General features: G+C 39.7%; 1 protein-coding gene across 2 annotated transcripts in view; it reads right to left on the reverse strand.

The window, feature by feature from the left end:
• The window catches only part of hnrnpul1 (heterogeneous nuclear ribonucleoprotein U-like 1), a 78,445-nt gene that overhangs the window by 37,968 nt on the left and 15,863 nt on the right, over positions 1 to 24,614 (reverse strand). For both annotated transcript variants that reach the window (XM_065000611.1, XM_065000610.1), the window contains exon 5: positions 4,295 to 4,371. In XM_065000611.1, the coding sequence (XP_064856683.1) occupies positions 4,295 to 4,371 (77 nt within the window). The remainder of the gene's footprint in view (positions 1 to 4,294; positions 4,372 to 24,614) is intronic.

Genomic DNA, 24,614 nt, shown 5'->3' on the forward strand with positions numbered 1-24,614 from the left:
TTTGCTGCTATAACAGCCTCCACTCTTCTGGGAAGACATTAATATGGAGTTGGTCCCTCCTTTGCTGCTATAACAGCCTCCACTCTTCTGGGAAGTCATTCATATGGAGTTGGACCCCCCTTTGCTGCTATAACAGCCTCCACTCTTCTGGGAAGTCATTAATATGGAGTTGGACCCCCCTTTGCTGCTATAACAGCATCCACTCTTCTGGGAAGACATTAATATGGAGTTGGACCCCCCTTTGCTGCTATAACAGCCTCCACTCTTCTGGGAAGACATTAATATGGAGTTGGTCCCCCCTTTGCTGCTATAACAGCCTCCACTCTTCTGGGAAGTCATTAATATGGAGTTGGTCCCCCCCTTTATGTATGCTGTTGCATTGAGATTTCCCTTCACTGGATCTAAGGAGCCCGAACCATGAAAAACAGCCCCAGAACATTATTCCTCCTCCACCAAACTTTACAGTGGGCACTGTGCATTGGGGCAGGTAGAGTTCTCCTGGCATCTACCAAACCCATATTCCTCCGTCAGACTGCCATACGGTGAAGCGTGATCCATCACTCCAGAGAACGTGTTTCCACTCTTCCAGAGTAAAATGGCGGCGAGCTTTACACCACTCCAACCAACGCTTGGCATTATACTTGGTGATCTTAGGCTTGTGTGTGCGGCTGCTCGGCCACGGAAACTAATTTCATGAAGCTCCTGACGAACAGTTCTTGTGCTGATGTTGCTTCCAGAGGCAGTTAGGAACTCGGTAGTGAGTGATGCAACCGAGTGATAAAAAAATTTTTGTAAGCGCTTCAGCACTCGACGGTCCCGTTCTGTGAGTTTGTGTGGCCTACCACTTTGTAGCTGAGCCGCTGTTGCTCCTAGACGTTTCTACTTCAAAATGACTTGTTGGAAAGGTGGCATCCTATGACGGTGCCACGTTGAAAGTCACTGAGCTCTTCAGTAAGGCCATTCTACTGCCAATGTTTGTCTATGGAGATTGCATGGCGGCGTGCTCGTTTTAATACACCTGTCAGCAACAGGTGTAGCTGAAATAGCCGAATCCCCTCATTTGAAGGGGTGTCCACATTATTTTGTGTATATAAACATCAAAATTAGAGGTCGACCGATTAATCGGCATGGCCGATTAATTGGGGCCGATTTCAAGTTTTCATAACAATCGGTAATCTGCATTTTTGGACGGCGATTATATATTGCACTCCACGAGGAGACTGCGCGGCAGGATGACCACCTGTTACGCGAGTGCAGCAAGGTAAGGTGCTAGCTAGCATTAAACTTATCTTATAAAAAAACAATCGATCTTAACATAATCACTAGTTAACTACACATGGTTGATGATATTACTAGTTTAACTAGCTTGTCCTGCGTTGCACATAATCAATGCGGTGCCTGTTATTTTATCAACGAATCACAGCCTACTTCGACTTCGCCAAACGGGAGATGATTTAACAAAAGCGCATTCGAGAACAAAGCACTGTCGTTGCACCAATGTGTACCTGTGGTTAGCAGACTGTGGTTAGCAGCCTGTGGTTAGCAGACTGTGGTTAGCAGCCTGTGGTTAGCAGCCTGTGGTTAGCAGACTGTGGTTAGGAGACTGTGGTTAGCAGACTGTGGTTAGCAGACTGTGGTTAGCAGACTGTAGTTAGCAGCCTGTGGTTAGACTGTGGATAGCAGACTGTGGTTAGCAGCCTGTGGTTAGCAGACTGTGGTTAGCAGCCTGTGGTTAGCAGACTGTGGTTAGCAGCCTGTGGTTAGCAGCCTGTGGTTAGCAGACTGTGGTTAGGAGACTGTGGTTAGCAGACTGTGGTTAGCAGACTGTGGTTAGCAGACTGTAGTTAGCAGCCTGTGGTTAGCAGACTGTGGTTAGCAGCCTGTGGTTAGCAGCCTGTGGTTAGCAGACTGTGGTTAGCAGCCTGTGGTTAGCAGACTGTGGTTAGCAGACTGTGGTTAGCAGCCTGTGGTTAGCAGACTGTGGTTAGCAGACTGTGGTTAGCAGACTGTGCTGTGGAGTGTTTGTGGTTAGCAGACTGTGGATAGCAGACTGTGGTTAGCAGACTGTAGTTAGCAGCCTGTGGTTAGCAGACTGTGGTTAGCAGACTGTGGTTAGCAGACTGTGCTGTGGAGTGTTTGTGGTTAGCAGACTGTGGTTAGCAGACTGTGGTTAGCAGACTGTGGTTAGCAGCCTGTGGTTAGCAGACTGTGGTTAGCAGACTGTAGTTAGCAGACTGTGGTTAGCAGACTGTAGTTAGCAGACTGTGGTTAGCAGACTGTAGTTAGCAGACTGTGGTTAGCAGACTGTGGTTAGCAGACTGTAGTTAGCAGACTGTAGTTAGCAGACTGTGGTTAGCAGACTGTGGTTAGCAGACTGTGCTGTGGAGTGTTTGTGGTTAGCAGACTGTAGTTAGCAGACTGTGGTTAGCAGCCTGTAGTTAGCAGACTGTGGTTAGCAGACTGTAGTTAGCAGACTGTGGTTAGCAGACTGTAGTTAGCAGACTGTGGTTAGCAGACTGTGGTTAGCAGACTGTGGTTAGCAGCCTGTAGTTAGCAGACTGTGGTTAGCAGACTGTGGTTAGCAGACTGTGCTGTGGAGTGTTTGTGGTTAGCAGACTGTGGTTAGCAGACTGTGGTTAGCAGACTGTGGTTAGCAGCCTGTGGTTAGCAGACTGTGGTTAGCAGACTGTAGTTAGCAGACTGTGGTTAGCAGACTGTAGTTAGCAGACTGTGGTTAGCAGACTGTAGTTAGCAGACTGTGGTTAGCAGACTGTGGTTAGCAGACTGTAGTTAGCAGACTGTAGTTAGCAGACTGTGGTTAGCAGACTGTGGTTAGCAGACTGTGCTGTGGAGTGTTTGTGGTTAGCAGACTGTAGTTAGCAGACTGTGGTTAGCAGCCTGTAGTTAGCAGACTGTGGTTAGCAGACTGTAGTTAGCAGACTGTGGTTAGCAGACTGTAGTTAGCAGACTGTGGTTAGCAGACTGTGGTTAGCAGACTGTGGTTAGCAGCCTGTAGTTAGCAGACTGTGGTTAGCAGACTGTGGTTAGCAGACTGTAGTTAGCAGACTGTGGTTAGCAGCCTGTAGTTAGCAGCCTGTGGTTAGCAGCCTGTGGTTAGCAGCCTGTAGTTAGCAGACTGTGGTTAGCAGACTGTGGTTAGCAGACTGTGGTTAGCAGCCTGTAGTTAGCAGACTGTGGTTAGCAGCCTGTAGTTAGCAGCCTGTGGTTAGCAGCCTGTGGTTAGCAGACTGTGGTTAGCAGACTGTGGTTACGTAACCATAAACATCGATGCCTTTCTTAAAATCAATACACAAGTATATATTTTTTAAACCTGCATATTTAGTTAAAAGAAATTCATGTTAGAAGGCCATATTAACCAAGGGAAATTGTGTCACTTCTCTTGCAAGCAGAGTCAGGGTATATGCAGCAGTTTGGGCCGCCTGGCTCGTTGCAAACTGTGTAAAGACCATTTTTTTCCTAACAAAGACCGTAGTTAATTTGCCAGAATTTTACATAATTATGTTATAGCATTGATGGTTGTGCAATGTAACAGCAATATTTAGATAAACGGTTCCGTATTTCACTGAAAGAATAAACGTTTTTTTTTTTTTAAATGATAGTTTCCCGATTTGACTATATTAATGACCAAAGGCTCATATTTGTGTGTTATGTTATAATTAAGTCTATGATTTGATATTTGATAGAGCAGTCTGACTGAGCGGTGGTAGGCAGCAACAGGCTCGTAAGCTTTCATTCTAACAGCACTTTCCTGCTTTTGCCAGCAGCTCTTAGCAATGCTTGAAGCACAGCGCTGTTTATGACTTCAAGCCTATCAACTCCCGAGATTACACTGGCAATACCAAAGTGCCTATTAGAACACCCAATAGTCAAAGGTTAATGAAATACAAATGGTATAGAGAGAAATAGTCCTATAATTCCTATAATAACTACAACCTAAAACTTCTTACCTGGGAATATTGAAGTCTCATGTTAAAAGGAACCACCAGCTTTCATATGTTCTCATGTTCTGAGCAAGGAACTGAAACGTTAGCTTTCTTACATGGCACATATTGCCACATACAACACTTTGTTTTTGCATTATTTAAACCAAAACGAACGTCTTTCATTATTTATTTCAAACTAAATAGATTTTTATTGATGTATTAAGTTAAAATAAGTGTTCATTCAGTATTGTTGTAATTGTCATTATTACAAATAAATATATAAAAATCGTCCGATTAATCGGTATCGTCTTTTTTGGGGGGGTCAACTGGAGTTCTCAGATGTTACTCACATGTGTCCAGAGCCACCAAAGTGTCATCAAAGTCCTCCTCCTCTTCGTCTTCAGCAGGGGGCTGGGGCGACCGGGACCTGTACAAGACTGACAGGTTAGTCTTCCAATCACAGCACTGGACTGACAGGTTAGTCCTCCAATCAAAGCACTGGACTGACGATTGACAGGTTAGTCTTACAATCACAGCACTGGACCAAGCTAATCGTTTAGAACTGTGTTTTAGTTAGGGACATAACTAACCTTTACCAAACTACCAAGAAGAGGGCATGAAATTATACCGGAATCATTGTTATAGCAGCAAAGTTAGTACCGACTATCTGTTTCCTTCGTTTACTATCTACTGAACAGGACCCAGGTGAGATGGAGACCAAGGCAGAGATGTAGTAGTAGTATAAGTATTCATATTTGTAGTAGAATTAAGAGTATTATTAGCAGTAGTAGTAATAGTAGTAGTCTTTAGTTTTCCACAAGTACATAAGAGTAGTCAGCCAATTAGAAAAAGTAGTCAGTCCTTTTATGAGGTTTTTTCATTTCTAACACGTGGACCCAGAACTTAATTTACGCAGCTGACCAAATTAAACAGCATTTTAGTTCTGTAACAATTTAGTGACTGCAATCCACACTTTATGCCAATCAACACAGTAAATAGTCTACGCCAATCAACACACAGTAAATAGTCTACGCCAATCAACACACAGTAAATAGTCTACTGTACGCCAATCAACACACAGTAAATAGTCTACTGCGCAATCAACACACAGTAAATAGTCTACTATACGCCAATCAACACACAGTAAATAGTCTACTGTACGCCAATCAACACACAGTAAATAGTCTACTGTACGCCAATCAACACAGTAAATAGTCTACTGTACGCCAATCAACACACAGTAAATAGTCTACTGTATGCCAATCAACACACAGTAAATAGTCTACTGTATGCCAATCAACACACAGTAAATAGTCTACTATACGCCAATCAACACACAGTAAATAGTCTACTATACGCCAATCAACACACAGTAAATAGTCTACTATACGCCAATCAACACACAGTAAATAGTCTACTGTACGCCAATCAACACACAGTAAATAGTCTACTGTACGCCAATCAACACACAGTAAATAGTCTACTGTACGCCAATCAACACACAGTAAATAGTCTACTGTACGCCAATCAACACACAGTAAATAGTCTACTGTACGCCAATCAACACACAGTAAATAGTCTACTGTCACGCCAATCAACACACAGTAAATAGTCTACTATACGCCAATCAACACACAGTAAATAGTCTACTGTACGCCAATCAACACACAGTAAATAGTCTACTGTAAATAGCCAATCAACACACAGTAAATAGTCTACTGTACGCCAATCAACACACAGTAAATAGTCTACTGTACGCCAATCAACACACAGTAAATAGTCTACTGTACGCCAATCAACACACAGTAAATAGTCTACTGTACGCCAATCAACACACAGTAAATAGTCTACTGTACGCCAATCAACACACAGTAAATAGTCTACTATACGCCAATCAACACACAGTAAATAGTCTACTATACGCCAATCAACACACAGTAAATAGTCTACTGTACGCCAATCAACACACAGTAAATAGTCTACTATAAATAGTCTACAATCAACACACAGTAAATAGTCTACTATACGCCAATCAACACACAGTAAATAGTCTACTGTACGCCAATCAACACACAGTAAATAGTCTACTGTACGCCAATCAACACACAGTAAATAGTCTACTGTACGCCAATCAACACACAGTAAATAGTCTACTGTACGCCAATCAACACACAGTAGTAAATAGTCTACTGTACGCCAATCAACACACAGTAAATAGTCTACTGTACGCCAATCAACACACAGTAAATAGTCTACTGTACGCCAATCAACACACAGTAAATAGTCTACTGTACGCCAATCAACACACAGTAAATAGTCTACTATACGCCAATCAACACACAGTAAATAGTCTACTGTACGCCAATCAACACACAGTAAATAGTCTACTGTACGCCAATCAACACACAGTAAATAGTCTACTGTACGCCAATCAACACACAGTAAATAGTCTACTGTACGCCAATCAACACACAGTAAATAGTCTACTGTACGCCAATCAACACACAGTAAATAGTCTACTGTACGCCAATCAACACACAGTAAATAGTCTACTGTACGCCAATCAACACACAGTAAATAGTCTACTGTACGCCAATCAACACACAGTAAATAGTCTACTGTACGCCAATCAACACACAGTAAATAGTCTACTGTACGCAACACACAGTCAAATCAACACAGTAAATAGTCTACTGTACGCCAATCAACACACAGTAAATAGTCTACTGTACGCCAATCAACACACAGTAAATAGTCTACTGTACGCCAATCAACACACAGTAAATAGTCTACTGTACGCCAATCAACACACAGTAAATAGTCTACTGTACGCCAATCAACACACAGTAAATAGTCTACTGTACGCCAATCAACACACAGTAAATAGTCTACTGTACGCCAATCAACACACAGTAAATAGTCTACTGTACGCCAATCAACACACAGTAAATAGTCTAATCAACACACAGTAAATAGTCTACTGTACGCCAATCAACACACAGTAAATAGTCTACTATACGCCAATCAACACACAGTAAATAGTCTACTGTACGCCAATCAACACACAGTAAATAGTCTACTGTACGCCAATCAACACACAGTAAATAGTCTACTGTACGCCAATCAACACACAGTAAATAGTCTACTGTACGCCAATCAACACACAGTAAATAGTCTAACTGTAAATAGTCTACTGTACGCCAATCAACACACAGTAAATAGTCTACTGTAATCAACACACAGTAAATAGTCTACTATCAACACACAGTAAATAGTCTACTAATACGCCAATCAACACACAGTAAATAGTCTACTGTACGCCAATCAACACACAGTAAATAGTCTACTGTACGCCAATCAACACACAGTAAATAGTCTACTGTACGCCAATCAACACACAGTAAATAGTCTACTGTACGCCAATCAACACACAGTAAATAGTCTACTGTACGCCAATCAACACACAGTAAATAGTCTACTGTACGCCAATCAACACACAGTAAATAGTCTACTGTACGCCAATCAACACACAGTAAATAGTCTACTGTACGCCAATCAACACACAGTAAATAGTCTACTGTACGCCAATCAACACACAGTAAATAGTCTACTATACGCCAATCAACACACAGTAAATAGTCTACTACTACGCCAATCAACACACAGTCTACTGTAAATCAACACACAGTAAATAGTCTACTGTACGCCAATCAACACACAGTAAATAGTCTACTGTACGCCAATCAACACACAGTAAATAGTCTACTGTACGCCAATCAACACACAGTAAATAGTCTACTGTACGCCAATCAACACACAGTAAATAGTCTACTGTACGCCAATCAACACACAGTAAATAGTCTACTGTACGCCAATCAACACACAGTAAATAGTCTACTGTACGCCAATCAACACACAGTAAATAGTCTACTGTACGCCAATCAACACACAGTAAATAGTCTACTGTACGCCAATCAACACACAGTAAATAGTCTACTGTACGCCAATCAACACACAGTAAATAGTCTACTGTACGCCAATCAACACACAGTAAATAGTCTACTGTACGCCAATCAACACACAGTAAATAGTCTACTGTACGCCAATCAACACACAGTAAATAGTCTACTGTACGCCAATCAACACACAGTAAATAGTCTACTGTACGCCAATCAACACACAGTAAATAGTCTACTGTACAATCAACACACAGTAAATAGTCTACTGTACGCCAATCAACACACAGTAAATAGTCTACTGTACGCCAATCAACACACAGTAAATAGTCTACTGTACGCCAATCAACACACAGTAAATAGTCTACTGTAATCAACACACAGTAAATAGTCTACTATACGCCAATCAACACACAGTAAATAGTCTACTGTACGCCAATCAACACACAGTAAATAGTCTACTGTACGCCAATCAACACACAGTAAATAGTCTACTGTACGCCAATCAACACACAGTAAATAGTCTACTGTACGCCAATCAACACACAGTAAATAGTCTACTGTACGCCAATCAACACACAGTAAATAGTCTACTGTAATCAACACACAGTAATCAACACAACAGTAAATAGTCTACTGTACGCCAATCAACACACAGTAAATAGTCTACTGTACGCCAATCAACACACAGTAAATAGTCTACTGTACGCCAATCAACACACAGTAAATAGTCTACTGTACGCCAATCAACACACAGTAAATAGTCTACTGTACGCCAATCAACACACAGTAAATAGTCTACTGTACGCCAATCAACACACAGTAAATAGTCTACTGTACGCCAATCAACACACAGTAAATAGTCTACTGTACGCCAATCAACACACAGTAAATAGTCTACTGTACGCCAATCAACACACAGTAAATAGTCTACTGTACGCCAATCAACACACAGTAAATAGTCTAAATCAACACAGTAAATAGTCTACTGTACGCCAATCAACACACAGTAAATAGTCTACTGTACGCCAATCAACACACAGTAAATAGTCTACTGTACGCCAATCAACACACAGTAAATAGTCTACTGTACGCCAATCAACACACAGTAAATAGTCTACTGTACGCCAATCAACACACAGTAAATAGTCTACTGTACGCCAATCAACACACAGTAAATAGTCTACTGTACGCCAATCAACACACAGTAAATAGTCTACTGTACGTCACGCCAATCAACACACAGTAAATAGTCTACTGTACGCCAATCAACACACAGTAAATAGTCTACTGTACGCCAATCAACACACAGTAAATAGTCTACTATACGCCAATCAACACACAGTAAATAGTCTACTGTACGCCAATCAACACACAGTAAATAGTCTACTGTACGCCAATCAACACACAGTAAATAGTCTACTGTACGCCAATCAACACACAGTAAATAGTCTACTGTACGCCAATCAACACACAGTAAATAGTCTACTGTACGCCAATCAACACACAGTAAATAGTCTACTGTACGCCAATCAACACACAGTAAATAGTCTACTGTACGCCAATCAACACACAGTAAATAGTCTACTGTCAACACACAGTAAATAGCCAATCAACACACAGTAAATAGTCTACTGTACGCCAATCAACACACAGTAAATAGTCTACTATACGCCAATCAACACACAGTAAATAGTCTACTGTACGCCAATCAACACACAGTAAATAGTCTACTGTACGCCAATCAACACACAGTAAATAGTCTACTGTACGCCAATCAACACACAGTAAATAGTCTACTGTACGCCAATCAACACACAGTAAATAGTCTACTGTACGCCAATCAACACACAGTAAATAGTCTACTGTACGCCAATCAACACACAGTAAATAGTCTACTGTACGCCAATCAACACACAGTAAATAGTCTACTGTACGCCAATCAACACACAGTAAATAGTCTACTGTACGCCAATCAACACACAGTAAATAGTCTACTGTACGCCAATCAACACACAGTAAATAGTCTACTGTACGCCAATCAACACACAGTAAATAGTCTACTGTACGCCAATCAACACACAGTAAATAGTCTACTGTACGCCAATCAACACACAGTAAATAGTCTACTATACGCCAATCAACACACAGTAAATAGTCTACTATACGCCAATCAACACACAGTAAATAGTCTACTGTACGCCAATCAACACACAGTAAATAGTCTACTGTACGCCAATCAACACACAGTAAATAGTCTACTGTACGCCAATCAACACACAGTAAATAGTCTACTGTACGCCAATCAACACACAGTAAATAGTCTACTGTACGCCAATCAACACACAGTAAATAGTCTACTATAAATAGTCTACTGTACCAATCAACACACAGTAAATAGTCTACTGTACGCCAATCAACACACAGTAAATAGTCTACTGTACGCCAATCAACACACAGTAAATAGTCTACTGTACGCCAATCAACACACAGTAAATAGTCTACTGTACGCCAATCAACACACAGTAAATAGTCTACTGTACGCCAATCAACACACAGTAAATAGTCTACTGTACGCCAATCAACACACAGTAAATAGTCTACTGTACGCCAATCAACACACAGTAAATAGTCTACTGTACGCCAATCAACACACAGTAAATAGTCTACTGTACCAATCAACACACAGTAAATAGTCTACTGTACGCCAATCAACACACAGTAAATAGTCTACTGTACGCCAATCAACACACAGTAAATAGTCTACTGTACGCCAATCAACACACAGTAAATAGTCTACTGTACGCCAATCAACACACAGTAAATAGTCTACTGTACGCCAATCAACACACAGTAAATAGTCTACTGTACGCCAATCAACACACAGTAAATAGTCTACTGTACGCCAATCAACACACAGTAAATAGTCTAATCAACACACAGTAAATAGTCTACTGTACGCCAATCAACACACAGTAAATAGTCTACTGTACGCCAATCAACACACAGTAAATAGTCAACACACAGTAAATAGTCTGTAATCAACACAATCAACAACACACAGTAAATAGTCTACTGTACGCCAATCAACACACAGTAAATAGTCTACTGTACGCCAATCAACACACAGTAAATAGTCTAATCAACACACAGTAAATAGTCTACTGTACGCCAATCAACACACAGTAAATAGTCTACTGTACGCCAATCAACACACAGTAAATAGTCTACTGTACGCCAATCAACACACAGTAAATAGTCTACTGTACGCCAATCAACACACAGTAAATAGTCTACTAAATACGCCAATCAACACACAGTAAATAGTCTACTGTACGCCAATCAACACACAGTAAATAGTCTACTGTACGCCAATCAACACACAGTAAATAGTCTACTGTACGCCAATCAACACACAGTAAATAGTCTACTGTACGCCAATCAACACACAGTAAATAGTCTACTGTACGCCAATCAACACACAGTAAATAGTCTACTGTACGCCAATCAACACACAGTAAATAGTCTACTCAACACACAGTAAATAGCCAATCAACACACAGTAAATAGTCTACTGTACGCCAATCAACACACAGTAAATAGTCTACTGTACGCCAATCAACACACAGTAAATAGTCTACTGTACGCCAATCAACACACAGTAAATAGTCTACTGTAAATCAACACACAGTAAATAGTCTACTGTACGCCAATCAACACACAGTAAATAGTCTACTGTACGCCAATCAACACACAGTAAATAGTCTACTGTACGCCAATCAACACACAGTAAATAGTCTACTGTACGCCAATCAACACACAGTAAATAGTCTACTGTACGCCAATCAACACACAGTAAATAGTCTACTGCCAATCAACACACAGTAAATAGTCTACTGTACGCCAATCAACACACAGTAAATAGTCTACTGTACGCCAATCAACACACAGTAAATAGTCTACTGTACGCCAATCAACACACAGTAAATAGTCTACTGTACGCCAATCAACACACAGTAAATAGTCTACTGTAAATAGTCCAATCAACACACAGTAAATAGTCTACTGTACGCCAATCAACACACAGTAAATAGTCTACTGTACGCCAATCAACACACAGTAAATAGTCTACTGTACGCCAATCAACACACAGTAAATAGTCGCCAATCAACACACAGTACTGTACTGCCAATCAACACACAGTAAATAGTCTACTGTACGCCAATCAACACACAGTAAATAGTCTACTGTACGCCAATCAACACACAGTAAATAGTCTACTGTACGCCAATCAACACACAGTAAATAGTCTACTATACGCCAATCAACACACAGTAAATAGTCTACTATACGCCAATCAACACACAGTAAATAGTCTACTGTACGCCAATCAACACACAGTAAATAGTCTACTGTACGCCAATCAACACACAGTAAATAGTCTACTGTACGCCAATCAACACACAGTAAATAGTCTACTGTACGCCAATCAACACACAGTAAATAGTCTACTGTACGCCAATCAACACACAGTAAATAGTCTACTGTACGCCAATCAACACACAGTAAATAGTCTACTGTACGCCAATCAACACACAGTAAATAGTCTACTGTACGCCAATCAACACACAGCTACAATCAACACACAGTAAATAGTCTACTGTACGCCAATCAACACACAGTAAATAGTCTACTGTACGCCAATCAACACACAGTAAATAGTCTACTGTACGCCAATCAACACACAGTAAATAGTCTACTATACGCCAATCAACACACAGTAAATAGTGTACGCCAATCAACACACAGTAAATAGTCTACTGTACGCCAATCAACACAGTAAATAGTCTACTGTACGCCAATCAACACACAGTAAATAGTCTACTGTACGCCAATCAACACACAGTAAATAGTCTACTGTACGCCAATCAACACACAGTAAATAGTCTACTGTACGTCTCAACACACAGTAAATAGTCTACTGTCAATCAACACAGTAAATAGTCTACTGTACGCCAATCAACACACAGTAAATAGTCTACTGTACGCCAATCAACACACAGTAAATAGTCTACTATACGCCAATCAACACACAGTAAATAGTCTACTGTACGCCAATCAACACACAGTAAATAGTCTACTGTACGCCAATCAACACACAGTAAATAGTCTACTGTCAACACACAGTAAATAGTCTACTGTACGCCAATCAACACACAGTAAATAGTCTACTGTACGCCAATCAACACACAGTAAATAGTCTACTGTACGCCAATCAACACACAGTAAATAGTCTACTGTACGCCAATCAACACACAGTAAATAGTCTACTGTACGCCAATCAACACACAGTAAATAGTCTACTGTACGCCAATCAACACACAGTAAATAGTCTACTGTACGCCAATCAACACACAGTAAATAGTCTACTGTACGCCAATCAACACACAGTAAATAGTCTACTGTACGCCAATCAACACACAGTAAATAGTCTACTGTACGCCAATCAACACACAGTAAATAGTCTACTATACGCCAATCAACACACAGTAAATAGTCTACTGTACGCCAATCAACACACAGTAAATAGTCTACTGTACGCCAATCAACACACAGTAAATAGTCTACTGTACGCCAATCAACACACAGTAAATAGTCTACTGTACGCCAATCAACACACAGTAAATAGTCTACTGTACGCCAATCAACACACAGTAAATAGTCTACTGTACGCCAATCAACACACAGTAAATAAATAATCAACACAAATAGTAAATAGTCTACTGTACGCCAATCAACACACAGTAAATAGTCTACTACACAGTACAACACACAGTAAATAGTCTACTGTACGCCAATCAATCAACACACAGTAAATAGTCTACTGTACGCCAATCAACACACAGTAAATAGTCTACTGTACGCCAATCAACACACAGTAAATAGTCTACTGTACGCCAATCAACACACAGTAAATAGTCTACTGTACGCCAATCAACACACAGTAAATAGTCTACTATACGCCAATCAACACACAGTAAATAGTCTACTGTACGCCAATCAACACACAGTAAATAGTCTACTGTACGCCAATCAACACACAGTAAATAGTCTACTGTACGCCAATCAACACACAGTAAATAGTCTACTGTACGCCAATCAACACACAGTAAATAGTCTACTGTACGCCAATCAACACACAGTAAATAGTCTACTGTACGCCAATCACGTAAATAGTCTACAATCAACACACAGTAAATAGTCTACTGTACGCCAATCAACACACAGTAAATAGTCTACTGTACGCCAATCAACACACAGTAAATAGTCTACTGTACGCCAATCAACACACAGTAAATAGTCTACTGTACGCCAATCAACACACAGTAAATAGTCTACTGTACGCCAATCAACACACAGTAAATAGTCTACTGTACGTAAATAGTCTACTGTACGCAATCAACACACAGTAAATAGTCTACTGTACGCCAATCAACACACAGTAAATAGTCTACTGTACGCCAATCAACACACAGTAAATAGTCTACTGTACGCCAATCAACACACAGTAAATAGTCTACTGTACGCCAATCAACACACAGTAAATAGTCTACTGTACGCCAATCAACACACAGTAAATAGTCTACTGTACGCCAATCAACACAACAGTAAATAGTCTACTGTACGCCAATCAACACACAGTAAATAGTCTACTGTACGCCAATCAACACACAGTAAATAGTCTACTGTACGCCAATCAACACACAGTAAATAGTCTACTGTACGCCAATCAACACACAGTAAATAGTCTACTGTACGCCAATCAACACACAGTAAATAGTCTACTGTACGCCAATCAACACACAGTAAATAGTCTACTATACGCCAATCAACACACAGTAAATAGTCTACTGTACGCCAATCAACACACAGTAAATAGTCTACTGTACGCCAATCAACACACAGTAAATAGTCTACTGTACGCCAATCAACACACAGTAAATAGTCTACTGTACGCCAATCAACACACAGTAAATAGTCTACTGTACGCCAATCAACACACAGTAAATAGTCTACTGTACGCCAATCAACACACAGTAAATAGTCTACTGTACGCCAATCAACACACAGTAAATAGTCAACACACAGTAAATAGTCTACTGTACGCCAATCAACACACAGTAAATAGTCTACTGTACGCCAATCAACACACAGTAAATAGTCTACTGTACGCCAATCAACACACAGTAAATAGTCTACTGTACGCCAATCAACACACAGTAAATAGTCTACTGTACGCCAATCAACACACAGTAAATAGTCTACTGTACGCCAATCAACACACAGTAAATAGTCTACTGTACAACACACAGTAAATAGCCAATCAACACACAGTAAATAGTCTACTGTACGCCAATCAACACACAGTAAATAGTCTACTGTACGCCAATCAACACACAGTAAATAGTCTACTGTACGCCAATCAACACACAGTAAATAGTCTACTAGTACGCCAATCAACACACAGTAAATAGTCTACTATACGCCAATCAACACACAGTAAATAGTCTACTGTACGCCAATCAACACACAGTAAATAGTCTACTGTACGCCAATCAACACACAGTAAATAGTCTACTGTACGCCAATCAACACACAGTAAATAGTCTACTGTACGCCAATCAACACACAGTAAATAGTCTACTGTACGCCAATCAACACACAGTAAATAGTCTACTGTACCCAATCAACACACAGTAAATAGTCTACTGTACGCCAATCAACACACAGTAAATAGTCTACTGTACGCCAATCAACACACAGTAAATAGTCTACTGTACGCCAATCAACACACAGTAAATAGTCTACTGTACGCCAATCAACACACAGTAAATAGTCTACTGTACGCCAATCAACACACAGTAAATAGTCTACTGTACGCCAATCAACACACAGTAAATAGTCTACTGTACGCCAATCAACACACAGTAAATAGTCTACTATACGCCAATCAACACACAGTAAATAGTCTACTGTACGCCAATCAACACACAGTAAATAGTCTACTGTACGCCAATCAACACACAGTAAATAGTCTACTGTACGCCAATCAACACACAGTAAATAGTCTACTGTACGCCAATCAACACACAGTAAATAGTCTACTGTACGCCAATCAACACACAGTAAATAGTCTACTGTACGCCAATCAACACACAGTAAATAGTCTACTGTACGCCAATCAACACACAGTAAATAGTCTACTGTACGCCAATCAACACACAGTAAATAGTCTACTGTACGCCAATCAACACACAGTAAATAGTCTACTGTACGCCAATCAACACACAGTAAATAGTCTACTGTACGCCAATCAACACACAGTAAATAGTCTACTGTACGCCAATCAACACACAGTAAATAGTCTACTCAACACACAGTAAATAGTCTACTGTACGCCAATCAACACACAGTAAATAGTCTACTGTACGCCAATCAACACACAGTAAATAGTCTACTGTACGCCAATCAACACACAGTAAATAGTCTACTAGTCTACTGTACGCCAATCAACACACAGTAAATAGTCTACTGTACGCCAATCAACACACAGTAAATAGTCTACTGTACGCCAATCAACACACAGTAAATAGTCTACTGTACGCCAATCAACACACAGTAAATAGTCTACTGTACGCCAATCAACACACAGTAAATAGTCTACTGTACGCCAATCAACACACAGTAAATAGTCTAACTAAATAGTACGCCAATCAACACACAGTAAATAGTCTACTGTACGCCAATCAACACACAGTAAATAGTCTACTGTACGCCAATCAACACACAGTAAATAGTCTACTGTACGCCAATCAACACACAGTAAATAGTCTACTGTACGCCAACACACAGTAAATAGTCAACAATCAACACACAGTAAATAGTCTACTGTACGCCAATCAACACACAGTAAATAGTCTACTGTACGCCAATCAACACACAGTAAATAGTCTACTGTACACAATCAACACACAGTAAATAGTCTACTGTACGCCAATCAACACACAGTAAATAGTCTACTGTACGCCAATCAACACACAGTAAATAGTCTACTGTACGCCAATCAACACACAGTAAATAGTCTACTGTACGCCAATCAACACACAGTAAATAGTCTACTGTACGCCAATCAACACACAGTAAATAGTCTACTGTACGCCAATCAACACACAGTAAATAGTCTACTACTCAACACACAGTAAATAGTCTACTGTACGCAATCAACACACAGTAAATAGTCTACTGTACGCCAATCAACACACAGTAAATAGTCTACTATACGCCAATCAACACACAGTAAATAGTCTACTGTACGCCAATCAACACACAGTAAATAGTCTACTGTACGCCAATCAACACACAGTAAATAGTCTAGTAAATCAACACACAGTAAATAGTCTACTGTACGCCAATCAACACACAGTAAATAGTCTACTGTACGCCAACACACAGTAAATAGTCTAACAATCACAGTAAATAGTCTACTGTACGCCAATCAACACACAGTAAATAGTCTACTGTACGCCAATCAACACACAGTAAATAGTCTACTGTACGCCAATCAACACACAGTAAATAGTCTACTGTACGCCAATCAACACACAGTAAATAGTCTACTGTACGCCAATCAACACACAGTAAATAGTCTACTGTACGCCAATCAACACACAGTAAATAGTCTAACTAAATAGTCTACCAATCAACACACAGTAAATAGTCTACTGTACGCCAATCAACACACAGTAAATAGTCTACTGTACGCCAATCAACACACAGTAAATAGTCTACTGTACGCCAATCAACACACAGTAAATAGTCTACTGTACGCCAATCAACACACAGTAAATAGTCTACTGTACGCCAATCAACACACAGTAAATAGTCTACTGTACGCCAATCAACACACAGTAAATAGTCTACTGTACGCCAATCAACACACAGTAAATCAACAATCAACACACAGTAAATAGTCTACTGTACGCCAATCAACACACAGTAAATAGTCTACTGTACGCCAATCAACACACAGTAAATAGTCTACTGTACGCCAATCAACACACAGTAAATAGTCTACTGTACGCCAATCAACACACAGTAAATAGTCTACTGTACGCCAATCAACACACAGTAAATAGTCTACTGTACGCCAATCAACACACAGTAAATAGTCTACTGTACGCCAATCAACACACAGTAAATAGTCTACTGTACGCCAATCAACACACAGTAAATAGTCTACTATACGCCAATCAACACAGTAAATAGTCTACTGTACGCCAATCAACACACAGTAAATAGTCTACTGTACGCCAATCAACACACAGTAAATAGTCTACTGTACGCCAATCAACACACAGTAAATAGTCTACTGTACGCCAATCAACACACAGTAAATAGTCTACTGTACGCCAATCAACACACAGTAAATAGTCTACTGTACGCCAATCAACACACAGTAAATAGTCTACTGTACGCCAATCAACACACAGTAAATAGTCTAATCAACACACAGTAAATAGTCTAATCAACACACAGTAAATAGTCTACTGTACGCCAATCAACACACAGTAAATAGTCTACTGTACGCCAATCAACACACAGTAAATAGTCTACTGTACGTCTCAACACACAGTAAATAGTCTACTGTACGCCAATCAACACACAGTAAATAGTCTACTGTACGCCAATCAACACACAGTAAATAGTCTACTGTACGCCAATCAACACACAGTAAATAGTCTACTGTACGCCAATCAACACACAGTAAATAGTCTACTGTACGCCAATCAACACACAGTAAATAGTCTACTGTACGCCAATCAACACACAGTAAATAGTCTACTGTACGCCAATCAACACACAGTAAATAGTCTACTGTACGCCAATCAACACACAGTAAATAGTCTACTGTACGCCAATCAACACACAGTAAATAGTCTACTGTAAATCAACACACAGTAAATAGTCTACTGTACGCCAATCAACACACAGTAAATAGTCTACTGTACGCCAATCAACACACAGTAAATAGTCTACTGTACGCCAATCAACACACAGTAAATAGTCTACTGTACGCCAATCAACACACAGTAAATAGTCTACTATACGCCAATCAACACACAGTAAATAGTCTACTGTACGCCAATCAACACACAGTAAATAGTCTACTGTACGCCAATCAACACACAGTAAATAGTCTACTGTACGCCAATCAACACACAGTAAATAGTCTACTGTACGCCAATCAACACACAGTAAATAGTCTACTGTACGCCAATCAACACACAGTAAATAGTCTACTGTATGCCAATCAACACAGTAAATAGTCTACTGTACGCCAATCAACACACAGTAAATAGTCTACTGTCAACAACACAGTAAATAGTCTACTGTACGCCAATCAACACACAGTAAATAGTCTACTGTACGCCAATCAACACACAGTAAATAGTCTACTGTACGCCAATCAACACACAGTAAATAGTCTACTGTACGCCAATCAACACAGTAAATAGTCTACTGTACGCAATCAACACACAGTAAATAGTCTACTGTACGCCAATCAACACACAGTAAATAGTCTACTGTACGCCAATCAACACACAGTAAATAGTCTACTGTACGCCAATCAACACACAGTAAATAGTCTACTGTACGCCAATCAACACACAGTAAATAGTCTACTGTGTACAACACACAGTAAATAGTCTACTGTACAATCAACACACAGTAAATAGTCTACTGTACGCCAATCAACACACAGTAAATAGTCTACTGTACGCCAATCAACACACAGTAAATAGTCTACTGTACGCCAATCAACACACAGTAAATAGTCTACTACTACGCCAATCAACACACAGTAAATAGTCTACTGTACGCCAATCAACACACAGTAAATAGTCTACTGTACGCCAATCAACACACAGTAAAAATAGTCTACTGTACGCCAATCAACACACAGTAAATAGTCTACTGTACGCCAATCAACACACAGTAAATAGTCTACTGTACGCCAATCAACACACAGTAAATAGTCTACTGTACGCCAATCAACACACAGTAAATAGTCTACTGTAGTAAATAGTCTACTATACGCCAATCAACACACAGTAAATAGTCTACTGTACGCCAATCAACACACAGTAAATAGTCTACTGTACGCCAATCAACACACAGTAAATAGTCTACTGTACGCCAATCAACACACAGTAAATAGTCTACTGTACGCCAATCAACACACAGTAAATAGTCTACTGTACGCCAATCAACACACAGTAAATAGTCTACTGTACGCCAATCAACACACAGTAAATAGTCTACTGTACGCCAATCAACACACAGTAAATAGTCTACTGTACGCCAATCAACACACAGTAAATAGTCTACTGTACGCCAATCAACACACAGTAAATAGTCTACTGTACGCCAATCAACACACAGTAAATAGTCTACTGTACGCCAATCAACACACAGTAAATAGTCTACTGTACGCCAATCAACACACAGTAAATAGTCTACTGTACGCCAATCAACACAGTCTACTGTACGCCAATCAACACACAGTAAATAGTCTACTGTACGCCAATCAACACACAGTAAATAGTCTACTGTACGCCAATCAACACACAGTAAATAGTCTACTGTACGCCAATCAACACACAGTAAATAGTCTACTACGCCAATCAACACACAGTAAATAGTCTACTGTATCAACACACAGTAAATAGTCTACTGTACGCCAATCAACACACAGTAAATAGTCTACTGTACGCCAATCAACACACAGTAAATAGTCTACTGTACGCCAATCAACACACAGTAAATAGTCTACTATACGCCAATCAACACACAGTAAATAGTCTACTGTACGCCAATCAACACACAGTAAATAGTCTACTGTACGCCAATCAACACACAGTAAATAGTCTACTGTACGCCAATCAACACACAGTAAATAGTCTACTGTACGCCAATCAACACACAGTAAATAGTCTACTGTACGCCAATCAACACACAGTAAATAGTCTACTGTACGCCAATCAACACACAGTAAATAGTCTACTGTAGCCAATCAACACACAGTAAATAGTCTACTGTACGCCAATCAACACACAGTAAATAGTCTACTGTACGCCAATCAACACACAGTAAATAGTCTACTGTACGCCAATCAACACACAGTAAATAGTCTACTGTACGCCAATCAACACACAGTAAATAGTCTACTGTACGCCAATCAACACACAGTAAATAGTCTACTGTACGCCAATCAACACACAGTAAATAGTCTACTGTACGCCAATCAACACACAGTAAATAGTCTACTGTACGCCAATCAACACACAGTAAATAGTCTACTGTACGCCAATCAACACACAGTAAATAGTCTACTGTACGCCAATCAACACACAGTAAATAGTCTACTGTCACGCCAATCAACACACAGTAAATAGTCTACTGTACGCCAATCAACACACAGTAAATAGTCTACTGTACGCCAATCAACACACAGTAAATAGTCTACTGTACGCCAATCAACACACAGTAAATAGTCTACTGTCAACACACAGTAAATAGTCTACCAATCAACACACAGTAAATAGTCTACTGTACGCCAATCAACACACAGTAAATAGTCTACTGTACGCCAATCAACACACAGTAAATAGTCTACTGTACGCCAATCAACACATAAATAGTCTACACAACACACAGTAAATAGTCTACTGTCTAATCAACACACAGTAAAAATAGTCTACTGTACGCCAATCAACACACAGTAAATAGTCTACTATACGCCAATCAACACACAGTAAATAGTCTACTGTACGCCAATCAACACACAGTAAATAGTCTACTGTACGCCAATCAACACACAGTAAATAGTCTACTGTACGCCAATCAACACACAGTAAATAGTCTACTGTACGCCAATCAACACACAGTAAATAGTCTACTCAACACACAGTAAATAGTCTACAATCAACACACAGTAAATAGTCTACTGTACGCCAATCAACACACAGTAAATAGTCTACTGTACGCCAATCAACACACAGTAAATAGTCTACTGTAAATAGTCTACTGTACGCCAATCAACACACAGTAAATAGTCTACTGTACGCCAATCAACACACAGTAAATAGTCTACTGTACGCCAATCAACACACAGTAAATAGTCACAGTAACATAGTCTACTGTACGCCAATCAACACACAGTAAATAGTCTACTGTACGCCAATCAACACACAGTAAATAGTCTACTGTACGCCAATCAACACACAGTAAATAGTCTACTGTACGCCAATCAACACACAGTAAATAGTCTACTGTACGCCAATCAACACACAGTAAATAGTCTACTGTACGCCAATCAACACACAGTAAATAGTCTACTGTACGCCAATCAACACACAGTAAATAGTCTACTGTACGCCAATCAACACACAGTAAATAGTCTACTGTACGCCAATCAACACACAGTAAATAGTCTACTGTACGCCAATCAACACACAGTAAATAGTCTACTGTACGCCAATCAACACACAGTAAATAGTCTACTGTACGCCAATCAACACACAGTAAATAGTCTACTGTACGCCAATCAACACACAGTAAATAGTCTACTGTACGCCAATCAACACACAGTAAATAGTCTACTGTACGCCAATCAACACACAGTAAATAGTCTACTGTACGCCAATCAACACACAGTAAATAGTCTACTGTACGCCAATCAACACACAGTAAATAGTCTACTGTACGCCAATCAACACACAGTAAATAGTCTACTGTACGCCAATCAACACACAGTAAATAGTCTACTGTACGCCAATCAACACACAGTAAATAGTCTACTAATCAACACACAGTAAATAGTCTACTGTACGCCAATCAACACACAGTAAATAGTCTACTGTAATCAACACACAGCCAATCAACAACACAGTAAATAGTCTACTGTACGCCAATCAACACACAGTAAATAGTCTACTCAACACACAGTAAATAGTCTACTGTACGCCAATCAACACACAGTAAATAGTCTACTGTACGCCAATCAACACACAGTAAATAGTCTACTGTACGCCAATCAACACACAGTAAATAGTCTACTGTACGCCAATCAACACACAGTAAATAGTCTACTGTACGCCAATCAACACACAGTAAATAGTCTACTGTACGCCAATCAACACACAGTAAATAGTCTACTGTACGCCAATCAACACACAGTAAATAGTCTACTGTATGCCAATCAACACACAGTAAATAGTCTACTGTACGCCAATCAACACACAGTAAATAGTCTACTGTATGCCAATCAACACACAGTAAATAGTCTACTCAACACACAGTAAATAGTACTGCCAATCAACACACAGTAAATAGTCTACTGTACGCCAATCAACACACAGTAAATAGTCTACTGTACGCCAATCAACACACAGTAAATAGTCTACTGTACGCCAATCAACACACAGTAAATAGTCTACTGTACGCCAATCAACACACAGTAAATAGTCTACTGTACGCCAATCAACACACAGTAAATAGTCTACTGTACGCCAATCAACACACAGTAAATAGTCTACTGTACGCCAATCAACACACAGTAAATAGTCTAATCAATCAACACACAGTAAATAGTCTACTGTACGCCAATCAACACACAGTAAATAGTCTACTGTACGCCAATCAACACACAGTAAATAGTCTACTGTACGCCAATCAACACACAGTAAATAGTCTACTGTATGCCAATCAACACACAGTAAATAGTCTACTGTACGCCAATCAACACACAGTAAATAGTCTACTGTACGCCAATCAACACACAGTAAATAGTCTACTGTACGCCAATCAACACACAGTAAATAGTCTACTGTACGCCAATCAACACACAGTAAATAGTCTACTGTACGCCAATCAACACACAGTAAATAGTCTACTGTACGCCAATCAACACACAGTAAATAGTCTACTATACGCCAATCAACACACAGTAAATAGTCTACTGTACGCCAATCAACACACAGTAAATAGTCTACTGTACGCCAATCAACACACAGTAAATAGTCTACTGTACGCCAATCAACACACAGTAAATAGTCTACTGTACGCCAATCAACACACAGTAAATAGTCTACTGTACGCCAATCAACACACAGTAAATAGTCTACTGTACGCCAATCAACACACAGTAAATAGTCTACTGTACGCCAATCAACACACAGTAAATAGTCTACTGTACGCCAATCAACACACAGTAAATAGTCTACTGTACGCCAATCAACACACAGTAAATAGTCTACTGTACGCCAATCAACACACAGTAAATAGTCTACTGTACGCCAATCAACACACAGTAAATAGTCTACTGTACGCCAATCAACACACAGTAAATAGTCTACTGTACGCCAATCAACACACAGTAAATAGTCTACTGTACGCCAATCAACACACAGTAAATAGTCTACTGTACGCCAATCAACACACAGTAAATAGTCTACTGTACGCCAATCAACACACAGTAAATAGTCTACTGTATGCCAATCAACACACAGTAAATAGTCTACTGTACGCCAATCAACACACAGTAAATAGTCTACTATACGCCAATCAACACACAGTAAATAGTCTACTGTAC

This window comes from Oncorhynchus nerka, linkage group LG14 (assembly GCF_034236695.1).
Source record: "Oncorhynchus nerka isolate Pitt River linkage group LG14, Oner_Uvic_2.0, whole genome shotgun sequence".
In the NCBI taxonomy this organism is placed as follows: domain Eukaryota; kingdom Metazoa; phylum Chordata; class Actinopteri; order Salmoniformes; family Salmonidae; genus Oncorhynchus; species Oncorhynchus nerka.